Raw genomic sequence first — 24,737 nt, forward strand, 5'->3', positions numbered from 1 at the left:
ATAATCAGAATAATTGTAGTTTTTGTTCTGCTTACAAATCAGTTAAACTTCTAAGTGTTTCAGCTAGAGCTGTCAAACGATTAAAATATTTAATCGTGATTAATCGCATTTTGTCATAGTTAACTCGCGATTAATCGCAATTAATCGCAAATTTGTATCTATTCTGAATGTTCCTTCATTTATTATTTTTCCATAATTTTACTTTCGTTTTAATGCTCTTATCAACATGGAAAAGTGGATTGGCTTGCTTTATGCAAATGTTTTATATTATTGAAAAACAACATTGCCAAACAGGGCGGTACAAAATAAAATTATAAAGTGCACATTTCAGGTTAACAAGGACTCTCCCTATAGTGCAGTTAAACCATGGCTTAATATTTTCTTTTTTTCAAGTTTGCTGTGAACATAGCAGTCAGTCCTCTTATTTCAGAAACAATGAACCATAACAGTTAGGTTACCAATAAAAGGTAAGCCTACTACTTCTTTGCTTTAAGCTAGCTACTCAAACAGACAAGCAACAAATAACAAACAAACCAAATACACAGGCAGGTGTCGGCCTACTTTGAAATAAATGAAACACACAACTTTGTAGGGCTATTTAAGTCCTCCCCTTATTTGTGGAAAATGTATGAAATAAGAAGTACCCTATTTTTAAATAAATAAAAACATATAGCTGCAGCCTAATAGTGTAACGGACTGGGTTTATGTTTATGTTTGGTTTTGACGTATGCTCAGTAAAACACTGTTGAAGGAGCGCTCTGATGTCTGACGGTCATGAAGGGGTCTGGGTGGGACATGTGACTGTTTTAACCAATAGGATGGGGGGATCGGGGATCAATGAGGAAGTGAAGTGTTGATGTCTGCGAGAGACGGAGTAACAGCGAGAGGTGCACATGTTCGTGTAGAGGAAAATACCAGTTACTAAACCATGAAGAAGTTCCGTGTCCTGTGGGACGCTACAATAGCTTTAAAATATATATTTTAGGTGGCGAAATATTAAAACAAAAAGCGAGAGCAGGTCAGACTGGAGGCGAACACAGATACTGAAGCTGCAGCTGCAGCTCTGCTTTAACTCGAGTTAAAAAAATTGACGGCGTTAAAATGGGTTTGCGTTAACGCCGTTAATAACGCGTTAAACTGACAGCCCTAGTTTCAGCTCTTGAATATCCTAAAAACCTGGACCCATAGAACTGAAACTATTTTAAGATTTGCAGTGACAAACCCCCAGAGAAAAATCTAGTTCTACAGCTCAGGTCTAAAATGCTTTTTAACATCTTTTAACATCTGATCAAGCTCTTTACAGACACATTTTTTCTGGAGTTGATGGAAAGAATGAATAATGGACTCACATTTATCATAAGGACACAAACATGACTTAATCGTATCATCACAACATGTAAAGAAGCAACTGTTAGCAGGTGGGTCAATAGTAGTATTCCTCAACAGCAATATCAATCAATCAATCAATCCTATTTTATTTGTATAGCTCCTATTCAAATTCCGTCTCAACTAGGCGGCCACGCTCATATATATATATATTGATATAGTACTTTTGCATTGTGTAAGCACAGTGGAAGTATAACTGATATTTATCTACCTCAGATTTATCAAATGTTTTGTTGTTTATCACATGTTTGTCATTCTCTGCTCATGCTGAACAATGTAAACCCACAACCTTCACTCAGGAGCAGAAATCAATCTTTCAACTTATAATGTGACATTTATCGTGAGAATTATCGATATCGATTGATGTGAAAATCTTGATATACATTTTTTGGCCACATTGCCCATTCCTGCTCATATGAAGCCTGCAAGGAGATGTACCTTGTGGTGAGATTTTGGTTCTCCCATGCCCCCTTAATGAGGGCGAATTATCCCAAAACTGAGTCAATTCTAACTCAATTTATCCTAAACCTGATGCAGCCACAGATCTGCTGCTGCTGCTGCGCCTCTATTGTTGGACACGAGAGGAGCAAACAGACGTCTTTATCCGAGGGACCAAAGAGTGAAGGAGCTTGTGTGCAGGAGCAGACGTTTCCCAGACTGCTGCAGACTTAGGAATCTGAATAAATGCACTGGCGCAGGGGTAAAAAGAAAAAGCCTCTTTGAAAGCACTGAACAACTTCACACAATCACACAGAGCGAGTGTGCGGATGACAGCAAACATTCATACACAAAATAGTCAGGTCTGTCTTTGGAAAACACTCAGAGCGAGTCAAGAGAAAGGCTCTCGCTCCTGCCGCTGTTCGTGACTTCATTTGAATCACAAAGAAACAAAAGGCTTTCTCAAAGCTCTGCACTGAATGTGACGACAAAATGATAAAGCTGCACAGGAACACAACAAGAAAACAACATCAAAATGCACAGAGGTTTTCTGCTTCTGTACAGTGTTGTTATCCTGATAAGCCCACAAACTTATGCAACTTTTGACAAGCTACACCCCTCTGTTCCCATGACCGGGTCGTGCTTTGTGAGTGTGTGTCTGTGTGTGTTTGATACAGCGAGTGTGTGTCTGAGTCTGTTGTGCCAACAGAAAAGTTGACGGGGGCAGCAGTGGGACAAACTGTGGGAGGCAAAACAGAAAAGAAGAAAAGAGAAGAGAGCAAATGAGACTGCGTGAAGAGCAGAAAGAGAGAGCTCAAGCAGAAGTAAACGTCCGTCTCACAGAGACCCTCTCTTATTGGTAGTTCATTAGTCTCGACCTTGCCTTTAACCCACGTCGAATGCTGCAGCAAGCCCAATGCTATGACACCGCCACTATAAGAGCCACACACACACACACACACACACATAAGGAATGCTGCTTCTGTTATTGTCTTTAAGTGCCAAACTCAGGCCAAGGCCTGGCCAGGCTTCGGAAAACAAAATAACAGCCGTGCGAACGACTCCCACACACACATACACACACACACACACACCCACACACACACACACACACACACACAAACACTGACACACACACGCACACACACACACACACACCCACACAAACACACCCAACAACACTTCCGTCCATTCTCTTAAACAGAGAAAGGAAGTAGAGTCGAGCTGGCCGGGCCCCACTCGTCCAGACAGAGGTAGCCTGGCAGAACCCTGTCTCAGGCCTGCTTACTTCTCACTCTGAATGGATTCAGAAGACTCTCTGCCCTCGCCAGCCTTCACCTTCCTCACGGCTTACTGTGGTGGTAGATGTAAAAAGTCCGCCGTCTTCAGGTGTATTTAATTATCTGGTTAAAGTGGAAATATGAAACACTGCACATTTTAACACGCCTCTTTCTCCCTCACATCACTGGACCTCGACCGACTTGTTAAAAAGGTTAAAACCAGTGGCATGTATACATTTGTATATATTTATATTTATATATATATGTAAAGGTAGATACGTGAGTATGCCTATTGTATATCAGGCAATCTTGTTGTTATAGTCCATGATCAGCTGCCACCACCACCATGATCCACCACCACGATCCACCAAGGGTTTATGATTCGCTACATGTCCACTCCTCCGTATATACATATATATAGCATTAGTGAGATTGATTTAGAGTAGCAGACAAGTAAAGACACCATCTACACATCCATCAGCATCCATCTAATCATCCACTTAATGGATACATCCACTCTTCTAATGAATAAAGTACATTCCCCAGTCATGGAGTGGGTGTTTTAGCAGCAAACTCTTACCTTGGGCCATTTGGGGTTGATGAGACGAGCTTTGATTGCGTCATCCAGGGCAGTGCTGTACTGACCCAGTCTGAGATAGGCCGCCGAGCGGTTACTGTAGAGGATACAGTTCTGGGGGTCAGCGGTCAGGGCCTCGCTGTACAGACGCACAGCCAGCCCATACTCTCCCTGTTGGCAGGCTTGGTTACTGCGACGCACGCGCTCCAGGAATTCGGCTTTGCTCAAGCCGGAGGGGCTGCAGCCCGTTGGTCGTTCCACCCGTTTCAGTGTTGCCACTGAAGGTATCACAGGGGACGAAGAGGGGGAGGATGAAGAAGGAGGGTTGGAGGTGGTCCTGCTGGTGGAGCGAGAACCAAACAGGGAGAACTGAGGAGTAGATGGGAAGGGAGAGGAGGACAAGAGGAGAGAGAGAGACATTGGTTGAATGTCTTGTAACTACAGTTGAAATGATCACTCCATTAATCAATCAACATTCGTCAACAGTCACTCATCAGGAACAAACTGAGGTGTGCAGCTCAGGAGATAGAGAGGGTCGTCCATTAACTAGAAGGAAGGTGGTTCCATCCCCTGCAGCACAGGCAGGGTGCACACAGGCCAATGAAATGATTGGTCATGTTTATCACAGTCCTACGAGGGACACAGACATTAGCTTTTTATTTTATCTTCCAGACGACTTTATTTATTGATGGCTATCAGGACGTAAGGAAGATGTCATCAAATGGGATAAAAGTGTTTTCATACACTACCTTTAACACTGTAGTGGTCTTCCTAAAGTTAGACAAATTGGCAATATATTGCCTTGCTTACAGTATCGCAATTTATTGTGACATATGTAATCCAACCCCTGCATCATGATACCTATTGTCTCAGCAGATTTTTGCCAACACTCAGCCCTACTTAAGTGTTATATGCTGTCACTCAGTGGGGAGAGCTGCCCTCTTACAGGAGGAACACGAGGTGCTAAGTTATACCATGTATTCTGCGCCAGTAAGCTACAAAGGTCAGGCTGATCAAATGAGTCAAAATCAATCAATCAAAATGCCACATTTAAAGAAACTCCCTAGGCGTTCCTGAGATATCATGTTCTCACAGATGGGATACATGGAGCACTAAACCAGAAACATGCCTCCAAGCACATCTGTCATCACTACTGAGTTGAAGTGTGGATTGTGCTTTCGGCTGCTTTCACAAAAATGACTTATTGCGATCAGAACTCTACCAGGGACGACACAGAAACTGCAGCAGCCTCATTTGCATGATATGATACTGGAGTCACTGGCAAATGGGACCAAACTGCTGCGTGCACTCTTCTCTTCTGTTCGGTGGTAACGGCTCAAATTCCTCAGGGAGATGGAGAGAGAGAGGAGGAAAGTCAGACAGCGACTCAGACAGTCAGATGAGGGTTTCTGTTCGTTTCACTGTCACACCCGCTGAAACCTTGTGTAAAATGTGCACACTGAGGTTAGCTCTCTGTAGCTTTAACATTGAGTCGCTGCCTCCCTCCCTGATCTGGTGTTTCCAAATTTGTCCTTTCACCAGAGCTTACACCAAGGCCTTCATTATACCTCTCTGTTCCTCTCCCTCTCTCTCTCTCTCACACACACACACACACACACACACACACACACACACACACACACACACACACACACACACAAAAACACTCTTAAATCTTTGTATACACACTTCAAATATGCAGACTGGAGGGATTCCTAAAACTTCAACCGAGAGTTTTGAGTGAGAGGCAAGAAAATGCCCAAAGTTTAAACCGTTTTATATTTACGTTGGGCAGCTCCCACTAGGGCGGTTGCCAGGTACAAAAAGGGGAGATGTGAGGCAAAGAAGCTGTGTGAGGTGAAAGGGACAGATGCATGCAGGTGTAAAAAAAATTACATAAAGGGAAGTTACTTGTAATTTGGCTGCAAACATGATCAGCAGCAGCAGCAGCATTAAACTCTTGTAAACACAGTCAGTCAGAGTCAAAACATAATTTACAACAAGTGATCAGGAACAACTAGTACTATTTCTTCTACTGGTCAGAGAGCAGGACAAATCCCTCTGAACACGGCAGCTCTTTAGTACTTGTTATTTATGTACATGAGACTTGCCGCAGCAAATGACACATTAAGCTTCTCCATCTTGGCTCATCAAGTGACTCCTGGAGCACAGTGAGTGCTGCTCTCTGTTTTACTCATGGCCTTTTTAATCAAGTAAACTATGCCTCTGACAGATGGCAATGGAATAACAATTATTGATGTTTAAAACCAAATCATACACAGTTCTCTCCAGAGTAAAAATATTCAGTCAATTACAGACTCATTAATTCCCCATAAATAGTGTCTCCAAGGCCCCACTGTGCGAGATCGAATCTGATTGAGACACACTGATTTCTATAGCTATCTCCATGGAGGTTATGTTTCCATCTCTGTTTCTCTGTCTGTCTGTTACTTAGTGATCAGGATTATGCAAAAATTACTGGACTGATTACCAGGAAACTTGGAAGGGGGTCAGGAAATAACCAAAATCAGTTAACATGAGGTAGGGTGTTTGTCACCATTTTCACTGATTCCTCAGAGAATAATTCATAGATCTGGATCAAACATGTTTTGGTAACTGATTTATGAGGGTTTCGACATTCAAATAAAAAAAGTCTAATGAATTTAAATGTGGATTCATAACGGGATTGTTGGGCCTTGGCTTGAAATAAAAATAAATTGAATTTTAAAATACGAGGAACAGCTGTCAACTCCCCTCAATGTGCCTGAAGCCCTTTGGTTGTTCAGAAAATGGACGTTGACAACCTGACATCAGTGTCCTCATTGTTGGCTGCAGCCCTGAGGGGAACTATGACACAGTAGTGCTTGATCCATGGAGCCAATTTACACTTTTCACAGTCCTCTGGAAATGCCAATTCTACAGCTGCTCTCTAAAAGGTGCCATCACTATTAGTGGATGCATCATGTCGATATAAAACACAAACATAACAGGCGTGATGTAAAGCAGAGCTTGTTTAACATGTAACCAGGGCTGTGTTTGCGGAAGTAAACAAAGAAAGGATCATATCGAAAGACGTAAAGCTCTAATCCTATTACTGTTGAACTAGAAAACAGGAGAATATGCACGGTGGAGACTTTAGTGTGGACCTCAGTCACTCAGATGACCTTTTGTGTGGGATGTGTACACATTTGTGTACACTGGAACCTATGAGGAAGCACCTGCACACAATCCGTGCACATGCCGAGTTCAAGTGAAAAGTGGAAAATATGAGAGTGGAGTTTGATGCATTGACTGATTTGTTCCATGTTTGACTAATGGCTCAGTTTAAAGGTCCGGACAGGGTGATTAGTTCTCCTTAAACCACTGTATCGCTTCATGTCTCCACAAAAGCACAGTTGGAGTTGGAGAAAGTAAATAAGTACTATATATCTAATCAAGTACTGTAGCTAAGTACAAGATTGAGTACTTGTAATTATTCACTTTCTACTTTACATTTTTCAAAGCAAGTAATGCACTTTTTTCACTCCACCCAATTAATCTTTAACTTACTCTTTACTTTGCCACTTCAAATGAATCCTACAAAATAAAGTCGACTCATAAATGATCATGTCATTATAAATTAGGTCAGTCAGAAGTCGTTAAAGTATTCTTTAATGACTTCTGCATAGTGAAGACTTCAATATTTGAAATTTTGAGTCTATTTTCCTTTCTTTACTTTAACATAAATAAAGTTTTGATCGAGGACTTGACATGTTGCAGAGTATGTATACACTGCGTACTAATACTACTTTCACTTAAATAGTAATTCTGGTATTTACATTACTGGTACTAGTAAAACGTTTAGAATCTCTCCAGCAGATCCACTCTAGAGTCTCAACACAGCCGTGGCTACAGTGTAATCTTATGGGGCAACAGCAACAGTCCACAAAATGTCCATTAAAGTATTTTTTGCATTCTTTTTAACATTCTTCCTCTGTGGGCATAAAGTCACAGCACCCACAGGAACATCATCGGTTTCCAGAGCTTGGGAACCACGCAGCAACTCCTTGTCCCTCCTCTGTTTGTTGGCTCTCTCTCTCTCTCGCTCTCTCTCTCTCTCTCTCTCTCTCTCTCTCTCTCTCTCTCTCTCTCTCTCTCTCTCTCTCTCTCTCTATCTCTATCTCTCTCTCTCTCTCTCTCTCTCTCTCTCTCTCTCTCTCTCTCTCTCTCTCTCTCTCTCTCCTCACTCACAAATCAATTTGCTTTAGCTCTTCCTCCGTATACTCCTGCTCAAACAAGTAGGAATGGCCATCTTTTGACAATTGCTTCTTAACACTGTCCACATCAGAAAACAGATTTTTAGGACTCTTAGGAAATACCCAAAGTCACAAATTAAGCCTTTTTTTGTTAAAAAACATTGTTACATAGTACCTGCTGCTGCCATGTACCACTTACACACACACATTTAGAAACATAGGGCAGAGGTAGAAGAAATCCCCCATTAGATAAAGGATCTGGGTACTATACCTGCCACTGTTTGTGAAATTATTAATTTTCTAAAAGACTTTTGAGTAGGTGTTGACCAAAGTTGGATCGTCAAGATAATGGAGGTCTTCATTCTGCTCTGCTCATTGATGTTTAAGCTAGTGCAGATTCTGCACCACATTCTGTGTTTGCTTCATGGTGAATATAGGCAGTCGATTACCTTTATTCTGAAATCAGACAACAGCATTTGCAGTTCACTTCACAAAACAACAACTGATTTACAAAGCTTAGCTGAGGAAAATGGCTCAGTAACTTTTAGAGAGCTGGAATTATAAATATACTGGAGTATCTATATTGGATCAGGCTGGTTGTGGCTGACATGCAAAGAGAAGGACACATTCTTTTGAATTCTTCTGAAAAGGTGAGGTGAAGACATGCAGTAGTATATAAATATGTTTTGATCAGGGAAGCCTCTCCCACCTGTGCTCTGGACACAAAAGAGTTCAGCCTCAGCTCTGATCACTGCTCACATGTATATGACAATTTGAATGTGATGGTGTGTCTGCTGCTGTGAGATTGTTGCTCTCTAAAAGCAACAAATAAATCAATTTTATACTACATCTGCGAATTGTCCAGTTGAGTCATTAAATTGCCCTGACAGGAATTTGTATTGTGACTTTGTAATACATCTTAAATTAAGCTCATGTTGATTTGGTGTGTCACATGGTCTGTGTATATGGCTGTGGCAGCTTATTTACACACACACACACACACACACACACACACACACTGAGAAGTACGATAGACTGTTGTCAAGATAAGTGGCACTAAGTCACTCAGCAGGACGTTCGCACTGACAGTTGGTTATTTTTTTGTCATTGCTGACACAATAACTAATAGGTATGTATTTTCTGGGTTGAACATAAGAGTTCACACGCACAAACACACACACACACACACACACACACACGCACTTATACTTTATAGAAAAATAATGTTAGGCTGCCTGAACATGAGTTTGCACAGGAAAGAGTTTGAGCTTGAGGAAGACCATTCTCTCACACACACACACACACATACACACACACACATGTGAAATGAACAAAAAAGACAGGAACACAACGTGAATATCCTGTTCAAGTCCTTCCAAGATTACACACACACCCACCCACACACACACAAACACACACACGCACACACACACTTCCCCTGTCTCCTGTCTTACTATTCCCAGACCCTTTTTTCAGATCAGGTCAAAGGGAGTACATTCCTGGAGAACAACACAGAGACACAGACATAAACTGTGCAGCTGAATACCTGAGTGAGAGGAAATTGTGGCCCTGAGAGTGAACCTCTGTTCTTTTAATATGAGTCATGTTGTAGGTGATGAGCTAAGACAACTAGTTGCTATTAAGTGAAATCACATGCAGAATATGAAGCAAGGATACCTGATAATATGATTACTATGAGTATAAGTATGAAGTCAGGGATTAAGACTAAAGATAACATGGTTTTTATTATTAGGTAATGGTATGGCTCTGATTAGCTGGATGAAAGATATAGAGCCCAGCCGATATTACTGTGGATCACATGTGAAATGATTAATTAAATAATTGATACGTTAATAGACAACTATCAATAGATTACTATTCTCATATAATAATTATCTTAATAAATTGTTGTGGTTATATTTTCAAGCTAATATACCCTCAGATGTGAATAGCTCGTTTTTGGACTGTTGGACAAAGTGAAAAACCACCTCAGTCTCAGGGAAATTATGATAGGAATGTTTCTGAGATGTAATACAGACATAATACTTACTAAATACTAAAATTAGGTTGAATTGGTGTTTGTTTGTATGTTGGTTAGTTTACAGGGTTAGGCAATAAATACTTAACCGATTTCCCATGACATTTTGTGGAGTGGTGAGGCATGAACCCATTCAATTTGGGCATATATCCAAACAAAGGGACGGACCTTTTTACTTTCTTTGACATGTTGAGATAGGGCTTTAGCATCGGCGGATTTATATACTCTCTGATCACCCTTCCAGTTATCAAATAGAATGCTAGTCAGCAGAGCGCTTACCATTTCCAGCCAGTCCCATTAAATTCAATCGTGTCACAACTCATAAATTTATGCACTTTTATGAACTCATAATAAAAGTCTGCTGGATTTTTTCATTAGGATTCATGCATTATTGACTGGGGAATTTGTGAATGAAATAAAAAAACTCAATATCTAGAAATGTAATAAGGAAGTGACCCAAATTTTAAGAAATCTTTTTTGGCCCCTGTCCCATCCTTCCAACTAGTTTCATTGAAATCTGTTGAGTAGTTTTTGTGTGATCCTGGTCAAAATCAAATAAACAGACAGGGCGGAAAACAAATTCCTTGGCAGAGGTGAGTCCTCTGCTGATTATTTTCCTTCACAAACTGATCAATCCTTAGGTCTCTCAAATGTAAGAAGGGGAAAGGAACCATTATAACGAACCACAGCCCAAGACAGCATCAACCTAAATGTTGTTGTGGTTGTTGTTTTTTACAATTATTTAAAACTTAGTACCCAATGTTCACATTGGAGAAACTGTTTACATTTTTGAGGTTTTGGATTGAAACACAATTTGAAAATATTACAATTCCATTTTTTGGCAGTTGTTCTGGTTCCGGCTCCAGAGACACTGTTTACAAATTACTTCTGACGTCCATCTGGCCTTTCTACAACGACACTTCCTGCAAATTGTCCCAACACATATCTCAACTGACTCTAGATTTTTGGGGTCAATGCTGAGAAAAGATATTTGGCTTACTTTTAACATGAATGAATAATCTTGATACAAGACCTGACATTTGATTTGTAAAGAATTGTGACTAAGATACAAACTGACTGGGACATTTTAAAGTGCAAAACATCCAGTCACCTCGCTACCTGGTGGACCAACTGTTTTACAGGGGTCACGGTTATTACTCAAGCTACTTATCGTTCAACATTGACACCAACACTGATAAATCTATATTAAGCTAAAATCAGTCTAGTTCTAAACAGAATCAGTGTTGAAATCAATTCCTAAAACTCCCTGTTACACACCTACTTTCATGATGTCTTGTTTTTGTGGCTGTAGCGTTGACTTTATTTCACCTTCATTAGTTTTTCAGGTTTTGATAACTCTTTTTTTCTGGAATAAAGTCTCCAGGTCTCAGTGCTTTTAAATCCAGGCTTTAAATCTATTGTTGTGGTATCCTGTAGTTACTGCTTTGTATTAAACTATATTTGGTACCATTTAGATTTGCTCTCTACTGTAACTGCAATGTAATCATCTTTAAAGGGATAGTTCACCAAAAAATGAAAATTCACTCATTGTCCACTCACCATTATGTTATCCTCCTCTGCAGCTGTATTTGTGCGTGGACCACAGTGGACATTTAGGCTAAAAGCATTGTGTAAATGACACGGTTTCCAGTCCAATAGGTATGCCAGGCTTTACAGACACTACACACACTTCTCCTGTGTGTGACACCACAGGAGAAGTATGAAGCTATGTTGTGTTTTTACTGTTGTTTTGTTGTCTGAAGATAGTCACTAATGTCTTCAATTGTATTGGATTTGGCTGCAACCCTGTTTACTCCTGAAACTCCAAAAGGGTTTTGTGGACTCAAACACTTCACCCACCCCTCCATTGGTATAGTGGTGAGTAGATAATGAGTGAATTAAGATGTTTTTTGGGTGAACTATCCCTTTAAATTCTATTATATTTGTTTGTGTTTCCTTATTTTACTTGTATCTCTTCTATATTTTCTGTTAATGTCTGTTTGACTTTGTTGTTGAAAGATGCCATATACAGATGAATTAGCCTCGTCTTGCCAACTCCTTTTGTTTAAATAAGGACAGTGATTCCTGTTGCCCTGCAGCTCTAAAGCTACTAATGGTTTGTAATGTAGTTTGTGCTTCCCTGACTCTAGAGGCAACAAGTAGTCCCTCAGCATGGAGGCATTCACAGCCTGGAGGCTTGGAAGTGGAGCAGGGAAGTGGAGCAGGGAGGCTGCATGGCAGTGGTCAGATGGCAGCTCGGTGTGAACCATAGACTGTGTGAGCTGGTTTTCAGATGGATCCTGCAGGATGGTGAGCCTGTCTGTCTGTCTGGGAACTGTCACCGTGTCGGAGCTCCCTTTCTTCTGCCCACTGACACCCAGACACCGCGCCGGGCCATCTGTCCAGACCCCTAGCCGAAGAAACCCCCTTGTTTCCAGGGCTCTTACCTTCTCTTTCCTCGTCCTGTGCTTTTCCATCGCTGCTAAATCCGGCGACAGCGGCTCCAAACTTTCATCCCAAAGCGGGGACAGGAAACCTCTCCGCCACCATCCACTCCGAGGCCAAAGTTAACGGTCTGCTGCGCTTTGTTAGTAGCGGATCAAAGTTGGGATTGGGAGACGTGTGCGCTACGGGACGACCCGGCGGAGCTTTTCTTCCTGGGGAAAGTTAATCCAGAGTAAATGCGCCATGTTCCCACAGACGATCTCCTCTCCTTGGCGGAATGCTAGTCCGGTGAGAGGCGGGGATCCGGTCCGGCTCCGCGGCTGCAGCCTCCAGCCCCCAGGTTTCAATTACACGATCATGACATCAGAGAGGAGTAGAGTTACCTGACAGATCCGTGTGTCTGCAGCCTCCCGGTGCACATCACTCCTGAGTCCTCTCATCAGTCTGAGGAGTCAATAATGAAATAAATCCTTCTTTCTTTCCTTCTGGTTTTATTAGGATAAACCCACAAAACAATAAATAATCAAATAGCCTTTGTAGTCTATACAGCAGGAAGCAAATAGGGTGAATGAATTTAAAACGTTTTTTAAATTGTCATATCGCGTGTGCAAAGTCATAGTTGGAAAAGTTGATACCACTCTCATATCCATTAAAGGTGCTATATGTAGTTTTTTTCTATAGCTACAACTGTTGTTTGTTTAATCGAGCACACTCACTCTGGATTCAGCATCAAAATTCCTTACTTTATTTATTCATCCACTTTATTTCTAATGTTAGCTCTTTTGCTTATCTTCTTCCAAGGTTAGCATGCTAACCAGCTAGCCCCGGCCAGCCAACCAACTCTGACTGTACATGAATATGGACGACTTGACTGCTTTCCAAAAGTGAAGCCAAAGCGCTGTTTCCACTTCTTTCCAGCCTTTATGCTAAGCTAACCGCTGCTCACTCTCGTGTAGTATTTGTGGTATAAACATGAGAGTAGTGTCAATCTTCTCATCTAAGAAAGCCTTCTAAAAATGCAAGTAATGAAAGCAATATTTAAAATGGTCAGATTCTTCATTTAAATCAGTCATACATTTCCTTCACACTTCAAACAATGTTTTGTTATGTACAGATATTTACATAAACGTTCCCCTGTACACTTTCCTTTTTCATTATGGTGCTAACAACATAATGTGCATCAGTCTACAACTCAAACAATACAGTTAAAACATTCACAAGTAACAAGAGCTGACACTTCAATATATGAAAGGTTGATGTGTGAGCTTATATTACATGACAAGTTTTTCACTTTATATTTATTCATTGAACAATCAAGTTGTATTCTGTGTAAATTCAATATCCATCATATGGGGAAATACTAAATAATATAGTTTAATTTAAACTAGACTTATATTTACACTTTAAAAATGTCAAATTTAAAGCTATTAAGAATATCATTAGAGTACCTAACAATCTCTGGAGATGTTAAAACTGCCAAACATTCCCAGAAGTAATAAGGAGAGACCTGAGTATCATGGGTGGCTAAAGGGGAATGTGAACAGTCTCAGTGGTGCATAAAAAGAGAACTAAACATTGACCACCTTGGTATTATATATTCTGCATAACAACAACCGATATGAAACACTATAGATGTTTATAGCAGTTGTCTGGGTTTGTCATGGCAGAAAAAAGCATATGTCTGCTAACTCTAATGATAGATCCCAGGCTTATGAACTGCCACAAAACAATTAAATGTTGTTTTAACTAATGTCATTAGTTAAAACAACAAAGTTACTGCTGTTTTTACTATTTGGGCAGTTTTTGTTTGTAAGATTTAAAATCCTTTTCCAGAGTCTGTTTTTATGTTTTCTGGAAAAATCTTGGGAGCATGTCAGGAATAATTTCCCCTCACTTCAACCTATTACCTTTCTTAATGGTGTGTTTTGTTGGTATGTATATTTTGTGTGTATATATTTATATGATTATTTACTTCATGATGTCTTATGTACTTATTCAGTATCAGAAGCTTTGAGTCTCCATAATACTCCCTCTCAGACAAGTTATCTTCCTCATACAGCTGGCCGCTGAGCATTTTGAACATGTTTCCTGCTCTTGTTCATTTGTTTGGGCCGAGTCATCCTGAGACACAGTCTGTGAAGCTTCACAGCTCGGTCTGTTCTTTTAGCTCTCCTGTTGTTTGGCCTCCTGACCTTCAGTTGCACTGCCTGTAGATGGCGCTGCTCCTCCACCTCAGCACCACTCCTCTGCTCGAGCTGAGGAAGGTCTGCCTTCACCAGAGCTGCTGTACAGCTGTAAAACAAAGAAGCAATGATGGTTTTATGATGCTATAATAACTTTGGTACAGTACATCCATTTAATGCTGCTTTATACTTCTAATATCGTGCTCTCTAACTGCTGTTGAGCTTTTTGAGGGGCCTGACCTCAAGGTTGGAAACCACTGGACTAAAGTATCAAACAATTTATAAAGTAACACAAGCCCCCCCTCATGCATCTACAACAGGGAAACACTGCTGAAATATATGTTTTTCTGTAAGAGAAGTTGTTTTACTGGAGGATTTATTAAAAAATGTATTTAAATTGGTATTTAATTACAGGACTAATAAGTCACACAGTCTTTCAGTTCTTTTCATGTCATGTGGATTCATCTACAGTGACTGTGGAATTGTGTACTGACGTTTTGCCGGCAGTGCAGTCATGTGGGAGGAAGCAAGATCCAGACACGCGTCCAAGCAGAAGAGAATGTACTTCGGTCAGTTGTCTCTGTTTAACCAAACTCTGGAATAATCTGAAAGGACAGCAAGACAAAACAAACGTCAGAGACCAAAAGACATGCCAAACAAAAAAAGGAACACAAATACAGATGATGGACGGACTGCCAAAGGAAAAAGAGAAGTGCAAACATGAGATTTCGAAAATATATTAGCCAAGGACACAAAATCCTTTCTGTACATATTTAAAGAACCGGTACACCTTATGCAACAGTGTGTCTGGGAATCTATGAGGACACTACTTGTGGCCTACTTCTGTGTTATGAAACACTACACCATGTCCGCCTCATATTTCTTGGTACAAACCGAAAAGAAGGTCACAAAGTCTACACATGCTCTGACAATAGCACTCCTAATATTTACTCTGGGGGCTAAATACATTTACGTATTCCAGACATGGTGTAACACATCCCCGCCTCTTTATTTGATGATTTAATCAATAAACTGTGATATGTTTTTTTTTGCAAAAAAGCTACATTTTTTGTCTGATCTGTATTTATTACCTGTAAAAGGTTTATTTACCTTTTGGTACAATTGCAGTGGTACAGCGTCCTGGGCTCTAGGTTGTGGATGCCATATTTCCTCCGCTGAGGAAGGATCTTGTATCTGCACTCATCAAGATCCTTATAGACACCACACGATAGTTGCATCCCTGTGGATATGAAGCAGGAATTCCTTAACTGTCGTGTGAAGCTATAAACTGAAGAGCTGGAGAAATGTGTGCGATATTAAAATACCTGGGATATTAGCGTCCAGCTCAGTCACCGTTTGGGTTTGGATCGGTGGCATGCTGAGATGGTTTCTACTCTCAGGTACTGATCCAGTAGGTTTCTCTGATATGGTTGTGACCGTGGGGGGGGTGACATTGGTAACAGGAGTGAGGGAGGAGGAGGGGGACCTCGTTGAAGGTGTAGGGACGGTGGATGCAGCAGCAGTGATGGAGGAAAGTTGTGGGTGGGACGTGATGCTCTCTGGGAACTCTGCAGGTGCGGTGGTGTTGGCAATAGTGTCGTTCATGCCGGCCTCTCTTGAATTGGTAGACTCGTACAGTTTGGGGGAATGGACCTCAGCATACAAAGCCATTTTAGTCTCTTTACACCTGTAAATAGCAACAGAGGTTGAAGTCATTTGAAGAATGAGAATGACATTTATATATATATATACATGCTTATTTTTACAGCAAGTGAGAGAGGAAGGTTCAATCGATAACAGTCTGTTTGCTTAACCTCGCACAGTCACTAGACGCATTGGAAACAGTTGGCCTTGCTCTGTCCCTCACCCGCACCTCAAATTTTCAATAGTTAATATGTGGTTTTTTTTATTTTAACAACAGAAAAAAATCCAGCCATGATGCTAAGCTATGCGACCTGGCAAACTTCAGAGTCGATATTCTTAATTGTTCTGATGTATGTGATGTTAGCAACTCTGTGAGGCTGTAAGCAGATACGACAGCAGAGCTTTGAGCTAAATGCCAACATGCTAACATGAAGTCACAATGATGTTTAGCCGGTACAACATTTAATGTGTTCACCATCTTAGTTCAGCTTCTAGTTTAGCTGTAAATACACAACATAACTTAAGCGGATGTAGTTCTTTTCAGGTATTTGATCATAAACCAAAGCATTGAATTTTTGACCTGATGGTTTACAATTAGAATTTTCCTGAGGGGAACATACAAATGTGTACGTCAATCAAAATCTAAGCAATAGCATGACCCAATATGTAGGTTCCCCAGTCAAACCAAAGACTAATTTCTGAAGTCTGAAGTGGCAAGATATCCATTATTCCACAATATAATAAAGTTAAAGAATAACAATAGAAACTTGTTTTTGTTGTTTTGTCTTATCCTTACACCTATCTTGGGATCCCCTCAACAGATGTGACCTCCTGGTGTGCCAGTTATCGTACAAGTCATTCAGATGCATACTCAGGGGACTATGAATGCTTATACAAATATTACAATCAAGTCCAACCTTTGAGCGGCTAACATTGCTAAAAATTGAAAACGGGAAGGAAAATTCTGAGTGAGAGATATCACAAAACCTACATAAACACAATTCTATCTGCATGACTAAATGCAGCTGGAGGTAAATGTGATTGTTTGGACAGTGGGTGAAATATGCAGTTGTTTTCATCACTGATAAATCCCAAATCAGATCTATTGATGTGTACTCAAAATATGATACAAACTTATTCAAAAATTGTCTTACATTCCAAACCAGTTTCTCTGTTGACATTGGAGGCGATAGGAGAACTCAAAGCAGTTCATCTTCAGCAGGTTGAAGAAGGTGTATCCCACCACATCAGATATGCTGTCATTCGCCTGAGTCAAACAACTATGAAACCTGTAACGTGAAACATGTTGGGTGCATAATTAGAGACGTCACAGAACGCACATACAGGAAATCAACTGACACGGACCGAGTGCAGTAACAACAAAAACCTACTTGTTGTCACAGTCACAGTGAGACATGGTGAAGATGTTTTTGTTGAAGACACCAAACTCAGAGTGAAAGGACAGGATGGTGTCTTTGCACTGGTCGTGCTCCCGGCAGCAGCTGTCTGTGTCCGAAAAAACTCCTGCAGAAGACAAGGCAAGAGGGATTGAGCAGGGGCGGAAAAGAATATTACCACAATATGATCGAAAACTTGCTGTCATACATACAATCACTGATTTCAAGATTCAAGATTCAAGATTTTTTATTGTCAAATGAACAGAGATAACATGAAGTAGTCACTGTCAATGAAATTCTTGGGTCACACACTCTCTTTAAGCAATGCTCAGTAATTTCAACCCAAAAAAATAAAATAAAAATAGAAATAGTATAAAATAGAATAAAAAAAGAATAAAATAGAATAACAATGAAATAGAATATCAAAAATTTAAAATAGAAAATAAAATATATACATCTAAATATATATCTTTACAGATGAATGTTCAGTTTGTGCAGTTTAGAGGCGTATCATAGGCTGTATATAATGATGGATGACACGGCAGCTTCCCAAGAGTAAAGCCAAAACATCTTGATCACCCCTGGTGGCTGGCTGCAGAAGAGATGTCATAAACCCTGCCTCTTCCTTGTTTTTACATGGGACATGATAAGTTTTGTTGTAATTATTAATTTAATGCTGTAGAAATGTCATGACTGACTCTAGAGGGTTGAGTATCAGCAGGACCTCGATACCGCGGCTTCACGCAAGCACAGACTTAGACTCAGGCTCCAAATGATGATGAAGATGGTAGCACCTGGAGGATGACTGGTGGGACACTGCTCTTAAGAAAATTCATACAAGTTCATCCTGCGCTCGTCTCACACTTATACAATTTAAAGTTCTGTTTAGAGTCCACTTTTCTAAAGCGCGACTGTCGCAAATCTACCCCAGTATCACTGACAAATGCGACAAATGTCATGCCTCATCCTGCAATTTAACCCATATGTTCTACTCTTGTCCGCTACTCTCTTGTTTTTGGCTGAACTATTTTGATACGATGTCAAAAATACTTTCAGTGATTATAAAAGTCTCCCCCCATGTTGCCATATTCGGGCTCCCAGAGAACCATAACCGGTTTACTTCTAATCAATTAGACATTTTAGCTTTCACTTCTTTATTGGCAAGATGCCACCTTCTTCTCAACTGGAAGTCAACTAAAGCTCCCTCCAGTACTCAGTGGCTCAACGACACCATGTCTTTCCTAAAGCTGGAAAAGATTAGATATTCGGTGAAAGGTAGCTCTAACAAATTTTATAGTAAGTGGCTTCCCTTTCTTACATTCTTTCACTCTCTCCAGTCTCTGCCCCCTGATTGACGGACCCCCCCCCTCTCTCTCTCTCTCTCTTTTCTCTCTTTCTTCTTCCTTTTTATTCACTCATTTACTTATTCTTTTTTTTTTTTTTTTTTTTTTTTTTCCTGTGTTTTCTTTTGTTTTTTTTGTTTTTTGTTTTCCTTTTAATTTATTTATACTGTGCAGCTTTAATACTTTATTATTATTTAATAGAATTTACAGTTATCTATCTTTCATTATTTTTATTATTTTCATTGAGTTGTGTATTATATTGTTCGTATGACCACGTTCATGTGGTCCAGAAAATAAGAAAAATATCCTAGGAGGAAGACTGTATACCTTACTCTTAATCCATTGTGATGCACAGTGTTTTTATGGTGTCAATGTCTCTATATATTGTTAATTGTCTGACTGTAATTTTGAGATACCCAATGTAAATTTGACATTGCTTCCGTTTCTACTGTGCCATACCTTCTAATTAAAATATTAAAAAAAAAAAAAAAAAAAAAAAGAAGATGGTAGCACCTCTATGCTGGATATCTTAGCTTCATTTTTGTTATTGATAAATAGTCTATGGTCCCTGTCTGCTCCTCAGCTCCACCTCTCTTCTGCCACTGCTCACTTCTCTCAGGTCACGTTCTTTCTTCCAGCTCCCTAGACCTGCCTTCCTCCACCCTTCCACCAGATGTCGTCAGAGTTTCCCTCCTTTCCCACCTCACCTGATTGTCCCACCCATCCATGCACCTGTCCCTTCTTCTTATCATCCCTGCAGTCACCTGATGTCTACCCATCTCCACTTCTTTCTCTACACACACCAGGTCAGCTGCTGTGAGCCTCATGTCTTTATGCTCCTTATTTTTTCGATGTTATTATTATTATTATTCCAATGGTCACGGAAATAAATGACATAATTCGCACATCTAGGTATTTGCGATCTGAAAAATGTCAAACTTTATTCTCTAAAACAGTCTTTTTGAAAATGTTTTGAAATGTATCATCATGTCCCCATCACAGTCAATGGAAATATATCATCTTTAAACATCAGTTTCTCACTCGTGGAGCAATCAAACCTTGTGAAAATAGTTCACAGACATGTCTATACTGTCTAGATGTAGACGAGAAATTATCAAAATGTTATCTTGATTACTAAACGTTTTACTGTAGTAGTAGTCAGCAGCCCTGCAGACTGCCTTTAGTCACAGCGTGAAGAGGTACTGCCAAATGCTACAAATTTAATTTGCACACGGCTGAATTACATTTTTTCCATTAAACACACACTTCAGAGGGACCACTGTGTTTCCCTCCTGAGACTTATATTTATAACTCAACCTACTGCCCAGATATTCTTATATTAAGCCGACATCTATAACTCCCACACCTTTTTAAATGAAACATCTATTTATGATCCTAATAAAAGAAGATTGCTTTGGAGTATAAATATTTCTCTTGTTAATGCAGTCAAGACAAGGAATATGAAAGCATATTCTAGTATAATTTGCACACACACAGGTTTGCCCGGATATCGTTATTTGGACCGTCTTACAGTAACCTTATCCCTAAGCTTAACCATGGCCAATTCATGCCTAACCCTAATGTTAACCTCACCACAGTTAACATCTCACCAATAACCTGAACAATGAACTAAGAAAATACCTTTAGTCTTATACCAGGCTTTCATCTCCACACAACCTTTATATAACCCTAAATTATTTGAAGAAATGAAGAACATTTACCCAAATCAGCATATGACAGCGCCTTGTTTCCTGAGCCGCACCAGAGGGTCCCAGGTACAATGAAACCTCGTTTTACACGCACATGGGTCCTGACCTCTGACCTCTCATCCTGACCCTGACTCTTCTCAGCCTCGGGGAGACCTCCATAGCTTCCCAGCGGCCTGTTCACCCAGGGCCACCCCGCTCCTTCCGACCCTGGAGAATCCAAAGAGACGCACCTCTCCTCGGGCCCGAACACTGAGTTCAAATGTAGATTTGGATCCGGGTGATCGGTGAAGTCGTGCGTGTTCTCCGCGCACAGAGACAAGTAGTTCTGGATCAGTGATGCGTCATCGCTCCAAGCGCAGCCGAGCAGAGTGCGCTCGCCGGACCAGGCGCTGTGGTACAGCCGCAGGGATGCGGAGTCCCGCCGGAGGAAGCTGTGGTGCACTTCGTCTTCCGGCAGAACTCTGGTCCGGAGACAGAGGAGCGAGGCTTGTGCAGGCGTCCACAGCAGGAGGGATGAGGTGAGGAGGACGAGGGCAGACATGTGCGTCATGGTGGCGCGCTGACGGACCGGAGGCGGAGTGAGTGATGCTGACAGGCTGCAGCTTCTGGAGCAGATGGAGAAGTTATGGCGAAGTGGTTTAAATGAGGACGGGAGGAGGCGTGAAGGGGAGATTCCTGGAGCATCCAAAGTAAACTGAACCACACGGAGTCATGTGACATCTCTCCAGCCCCCTCGCCCCCTCTCTCTCACTCACACTCTCGCTGACAGTGGCACTAATACATGACATATTGATTAACACACACCCACCCACCCACCTACACACACACACACACACACACACACACACACACACACACACACACACACACACACACACACACACACATACACCCACAAACCAGATTGTTATCAGTTTGAAAATGTGACTAGTATATTGATAAAGTATTGGCCCGCCACCAACACACACAACACACACTAAATAGACACTCCAGTGACAAAGTGACTAAGTAATCAATTAACATTGATTGCTAAGATGACATTAGATAAACTAGCAACTACTATCTTGCCCATTTATTTTTCTTTTCATTGCCTTCTCCCAAAGAACAAGCGCACAGATAAAAGAGAACGAACTGTTGATCTGTCGAAACGTAAACAGTGAGCAGCTTTTTAACTAAGCTTGCCCCCCCCCCTACCCGATCAAGCTAATGGGTCCCGAATTTCACACACCCAAAATATTTTTGTTGTTTCATTTTGTATATGTCTTTCTGTCCTACTGCCTCCTTCCTGTGTGTCACCATAAATATGGTCAACGACAGTTTCTAACTTTAGGTTGTCTGTAAAGTCACTTTGAGTATATTTCTCACCCATTCTCTGAATATATTGGGGTTCACACATGAGTTTTACAGCCAAATTCCTGAAGCTACTACACATTGCATAATTCTACACATTGCCTGTTTTGCTTTCTGTTCTTCCATCTGGAATTCTTTGGAAAGGTCACATCACTTGAACTGATTGGCCTTTTTGGGTCAAATGTAAATGTTTTGGGTTTCTTGTCTGACCTGCCTGTGTTTTTATTTAGCTTAAGATGGAGTGAAAAAGATTGCGTCCAAGATTAAGTTCAAGGCTACACGATTCACAGTCTCAACTTTTACCTACTTGGAGCGAGAGAGAAGTATTATCAGGAGAAGTCAAAGTTCACCAAACTATCAGCTGCGTGTCTGTCTGAGCTGGCTGGTTCAAACCTCACCTGATCCAGACAAAGTTTTCCTCCATGTCACACAGCACAAATCAAACGAGCCGAAGAGCAAAGGGAGTGCCGCGGTGTTTTTATTTATTAGACATGCATCTATATGAATACAGATGAAAAATGCTGAATTTGTATGGCATCAGAATACATCCATCCAATATATCTGTGGGGGGATATTTCATGAGATCTGAGGAACTGTGCTTACGTTGCATACTTGAATTTCATCTGCATAATAATAAGATGTCATGCAGAATAACTTTTTTATTTCTGCAGCAGAAAGAGAGAAAGCTCACACATGCACAGGAGAAGAGATGAATTAGACCAATGTTTTATCTGTGTCAAAAGTATCAGCACATCAACAACAAGAGAGAGTCGGTTCACATCATTTTATCAACCAAACCTCTGAGTGTCCCACTTAATATTTAACATTTGCACGATGCATGATATTTATTCACGGTTATACGAGTGAAATGCATGTTTTGGTGACGCAAGCACTTGAGCAACGTGGTCACATAGATCAGCTGATGACATCAGACATGGTCCCATATGACAGGAGCACTAATCAACACGGGGAAGAGGTCAGAGACAGGAAACTGGGAATTCCCCTCAGTTGGGTTGGAACTCGGCGGTACACGTTATCTCAAAGACAAATTTAGTCTCCATAAAATGCGATAATCACTCTTCAATCATTTCTTCATCCAGATTAAGATTTGATATCAGTGAATATGGTCAAATTACAGTTTCTTGGTTTTGTTTAGTGGTCACTCGAGAACAACATCCACGATAGTCACCTGAAAACTGCTGGAAATGCCGCTTGTACATTGCACTTTGGGACAATCCACATAGAAGTACGTGCTCATAGGAGGACTATATTCTACAGGGAGAATTAGAGAGACAAAGACGATACATGTTTGGAGAGGAGATGTCGTTTTAGTCCTCAAATTGAGCAGGGTTATCGTTTAACAGAACATGCCAGCACTCAATCTTCTTGTCCTTGTTCTTCAGGCATTCGTACCAGTGCTTCAGACACTCTCCTTTTGCCTGGATGCCTAACTGACATCCCCCTGAACGAAAGAGAGAAAAGTGGCAATTAATAAGTATACAAAGTTAAAAATGACACACATGCTAGCAGTCTTGCGGAGAACAGCAGTCTCATGAGGCAAAAGCTTATCGACATGCGATCATGGTCACAATGACAAGGCAAATGTGGTGATGCTCGGTAGACATGATGTTTACCTTGTAAGTTAACATATTAACATTGTCAAACAGAGCTCATAGCGAGGTTCTAGAAGTAAAAGTCTCATTCATATTCTGAATATTGATTTTAGTAATCAACCATAATATTGTAACCATCCAAGGTAGACTTACAGCAAGTTTGTGAAACAATGCTATATGCTCCAGTAGAAGCCAACATTTTGTAAGCTATCAACTGCATTTCAAGTGAAATCTTGTGTCACGATTCTCAGGTGTGATACGGATGTCTCTGATTGGTGGAGCTTGCTGTTACCACGGAAATAATAACCCCAACTGCAAAAATCATGTTGTCTATTATCAAGTCATTCAGCGTAACATTACGTTTGCCAGTAATCAAAAAATCTCTTTTTAACATGTTGCTGGGTTTTTTTAGAGATGAGGAAAATGTCCAGAGGGATAAACATCCCAACAAGTCCGGTCATGTAGAGTCGTGTTAGTGAGGTTCACAATAGATTATGGGCTGCATAGCTCTGCAGTTTTTTCATGCCTCTGCAAAGGCATAATCCAGCATTCGAAGGCATTATGTTTTTTAAGGTTGTCCCAGGTTGCTCAGGTCCCATTCCTGCAATATCTTAATTTGGTACATATATTCACTTAGACTGAAGGATGAACTGATTTGATGTTGGTGGTCAAAGGTCACAGTGACCCCACAAAGCATTTTTTTGCTTTGTGAAAGTGATATCTCTGGAACGCTGTGAAATAAATCATCTCCAGTTTGGCACAAACATTCACTTTGAGGTCAAGGTTACAGAGCCCTCACATATGTCTATGTTTTTTCATGAACGTTTTTTTTGTGTAATAGTTGTTAAGATATCAGTCTGGACCAAAGGGAATGAATTAACCAACAGACAATTTCATTTCTATCAATGTCTATGTCAAATGACTAGCTGGATGGGGGAATAGGATTTCAAACAAATGTCCACACTTACCAATGAAATCATTGGATTTGCCCATGTCATAGTCCCAGACTGAGATGTCCAGGGTTTTCTTGGCAAGTTCACCGTGCTTTATTTCGTAACTGAATTCCTAAAAAAAAGACCAATGAATATATTACACAATA

General features: G+C 40.6%; 3 protein-coding genes across 3 annotated transcripts in view; all 3 read right to left on the reverse strand.

Moving 5' to 3' along the window:
* ttc28 (tetratricopeptide repeat domain 28) overlaps window positions 1-12,621 on the reverse strand; it is a 125,477-nt gene extending 112,856 nt beyond the window's left edge. Inside the window, exons 1-2 of the mRNA XM_061079853.1 lie at window positions 12,402-12,621; window positions 3,685-4,050 (exon numbers count right to left, since the gene is read on the reverse strand). Coding sequence (XP_060935836.1) covers window positions 3,685-4,050; window positions 12,402-12,431 — 396 coding nt within the window. The 5' untranslated portion in view covers window positions 12,432-12,621. The remainder of the gene's footprint in view (window positions 1-3,684; window positions 4,051-12,401) is intronic.
* Window positions 12,622-13,436: 815 nt separating this feature from the next.
* On the reverse strand, window positions 13,437-21,418 carry pla2g3 (phospholipase A2 group III). The gene is made up of 7 exons (XM_061068833.1): window positions 20,688-21,418; window positions 17,618-17,750; window positions 17,381-17,515; window positions 15,908-16,269; window positions 15,693-15,822; window positions 15,077-15,187; window positions 13,437-14,691 (listed from the first exon to the last, which is right to left on the reverse strand). Exons 1-7 carry the CDS (start codon window positions 21,223-21,225, stop codon window positions 14,451-14,453), a joined length of 1,650 nt encoding a protein of 549 aa, XP_060924816.1. The 5' UTR covers window positions 21,226-21,418; the 3' UTR covers window positions 13,437-14,450.
* Window positions 21,419-23,353: 1,935 nt separating this feature from the next.
* The window catches only part of rph3aa (rabphilin 3A homolog (mouse), a), a 30,784-nt gene continuing 29,400 nt past the window's right edge, over window positions 23,354-24,737 (reverse strand). The window contains 2 exon segments of the mRNA XM_061074262.1: window positions 23,354-23,487; window positions 24,607-24,703. Coding sequence (XP_060930245.1) covers window positions 23,354-23,487; window positions 24,607-24,703 — 231 coding nt within the window.

The sequence above is a fragment of the Limanda limanda genome, chromosome 1 (assembly GCF_963576545.1).
Source record: "Limanda limanda chromosome 1, fLimLim1.1, whole genome shotgun sequence".
NCBI classification, from domain to species: domain Eukaryota; kingdom Metazoa; phylum Chordata; class Actinopteri; order Pleuronectiformes; family Pleuronectidae; genus Limanda; species Limanda limanda.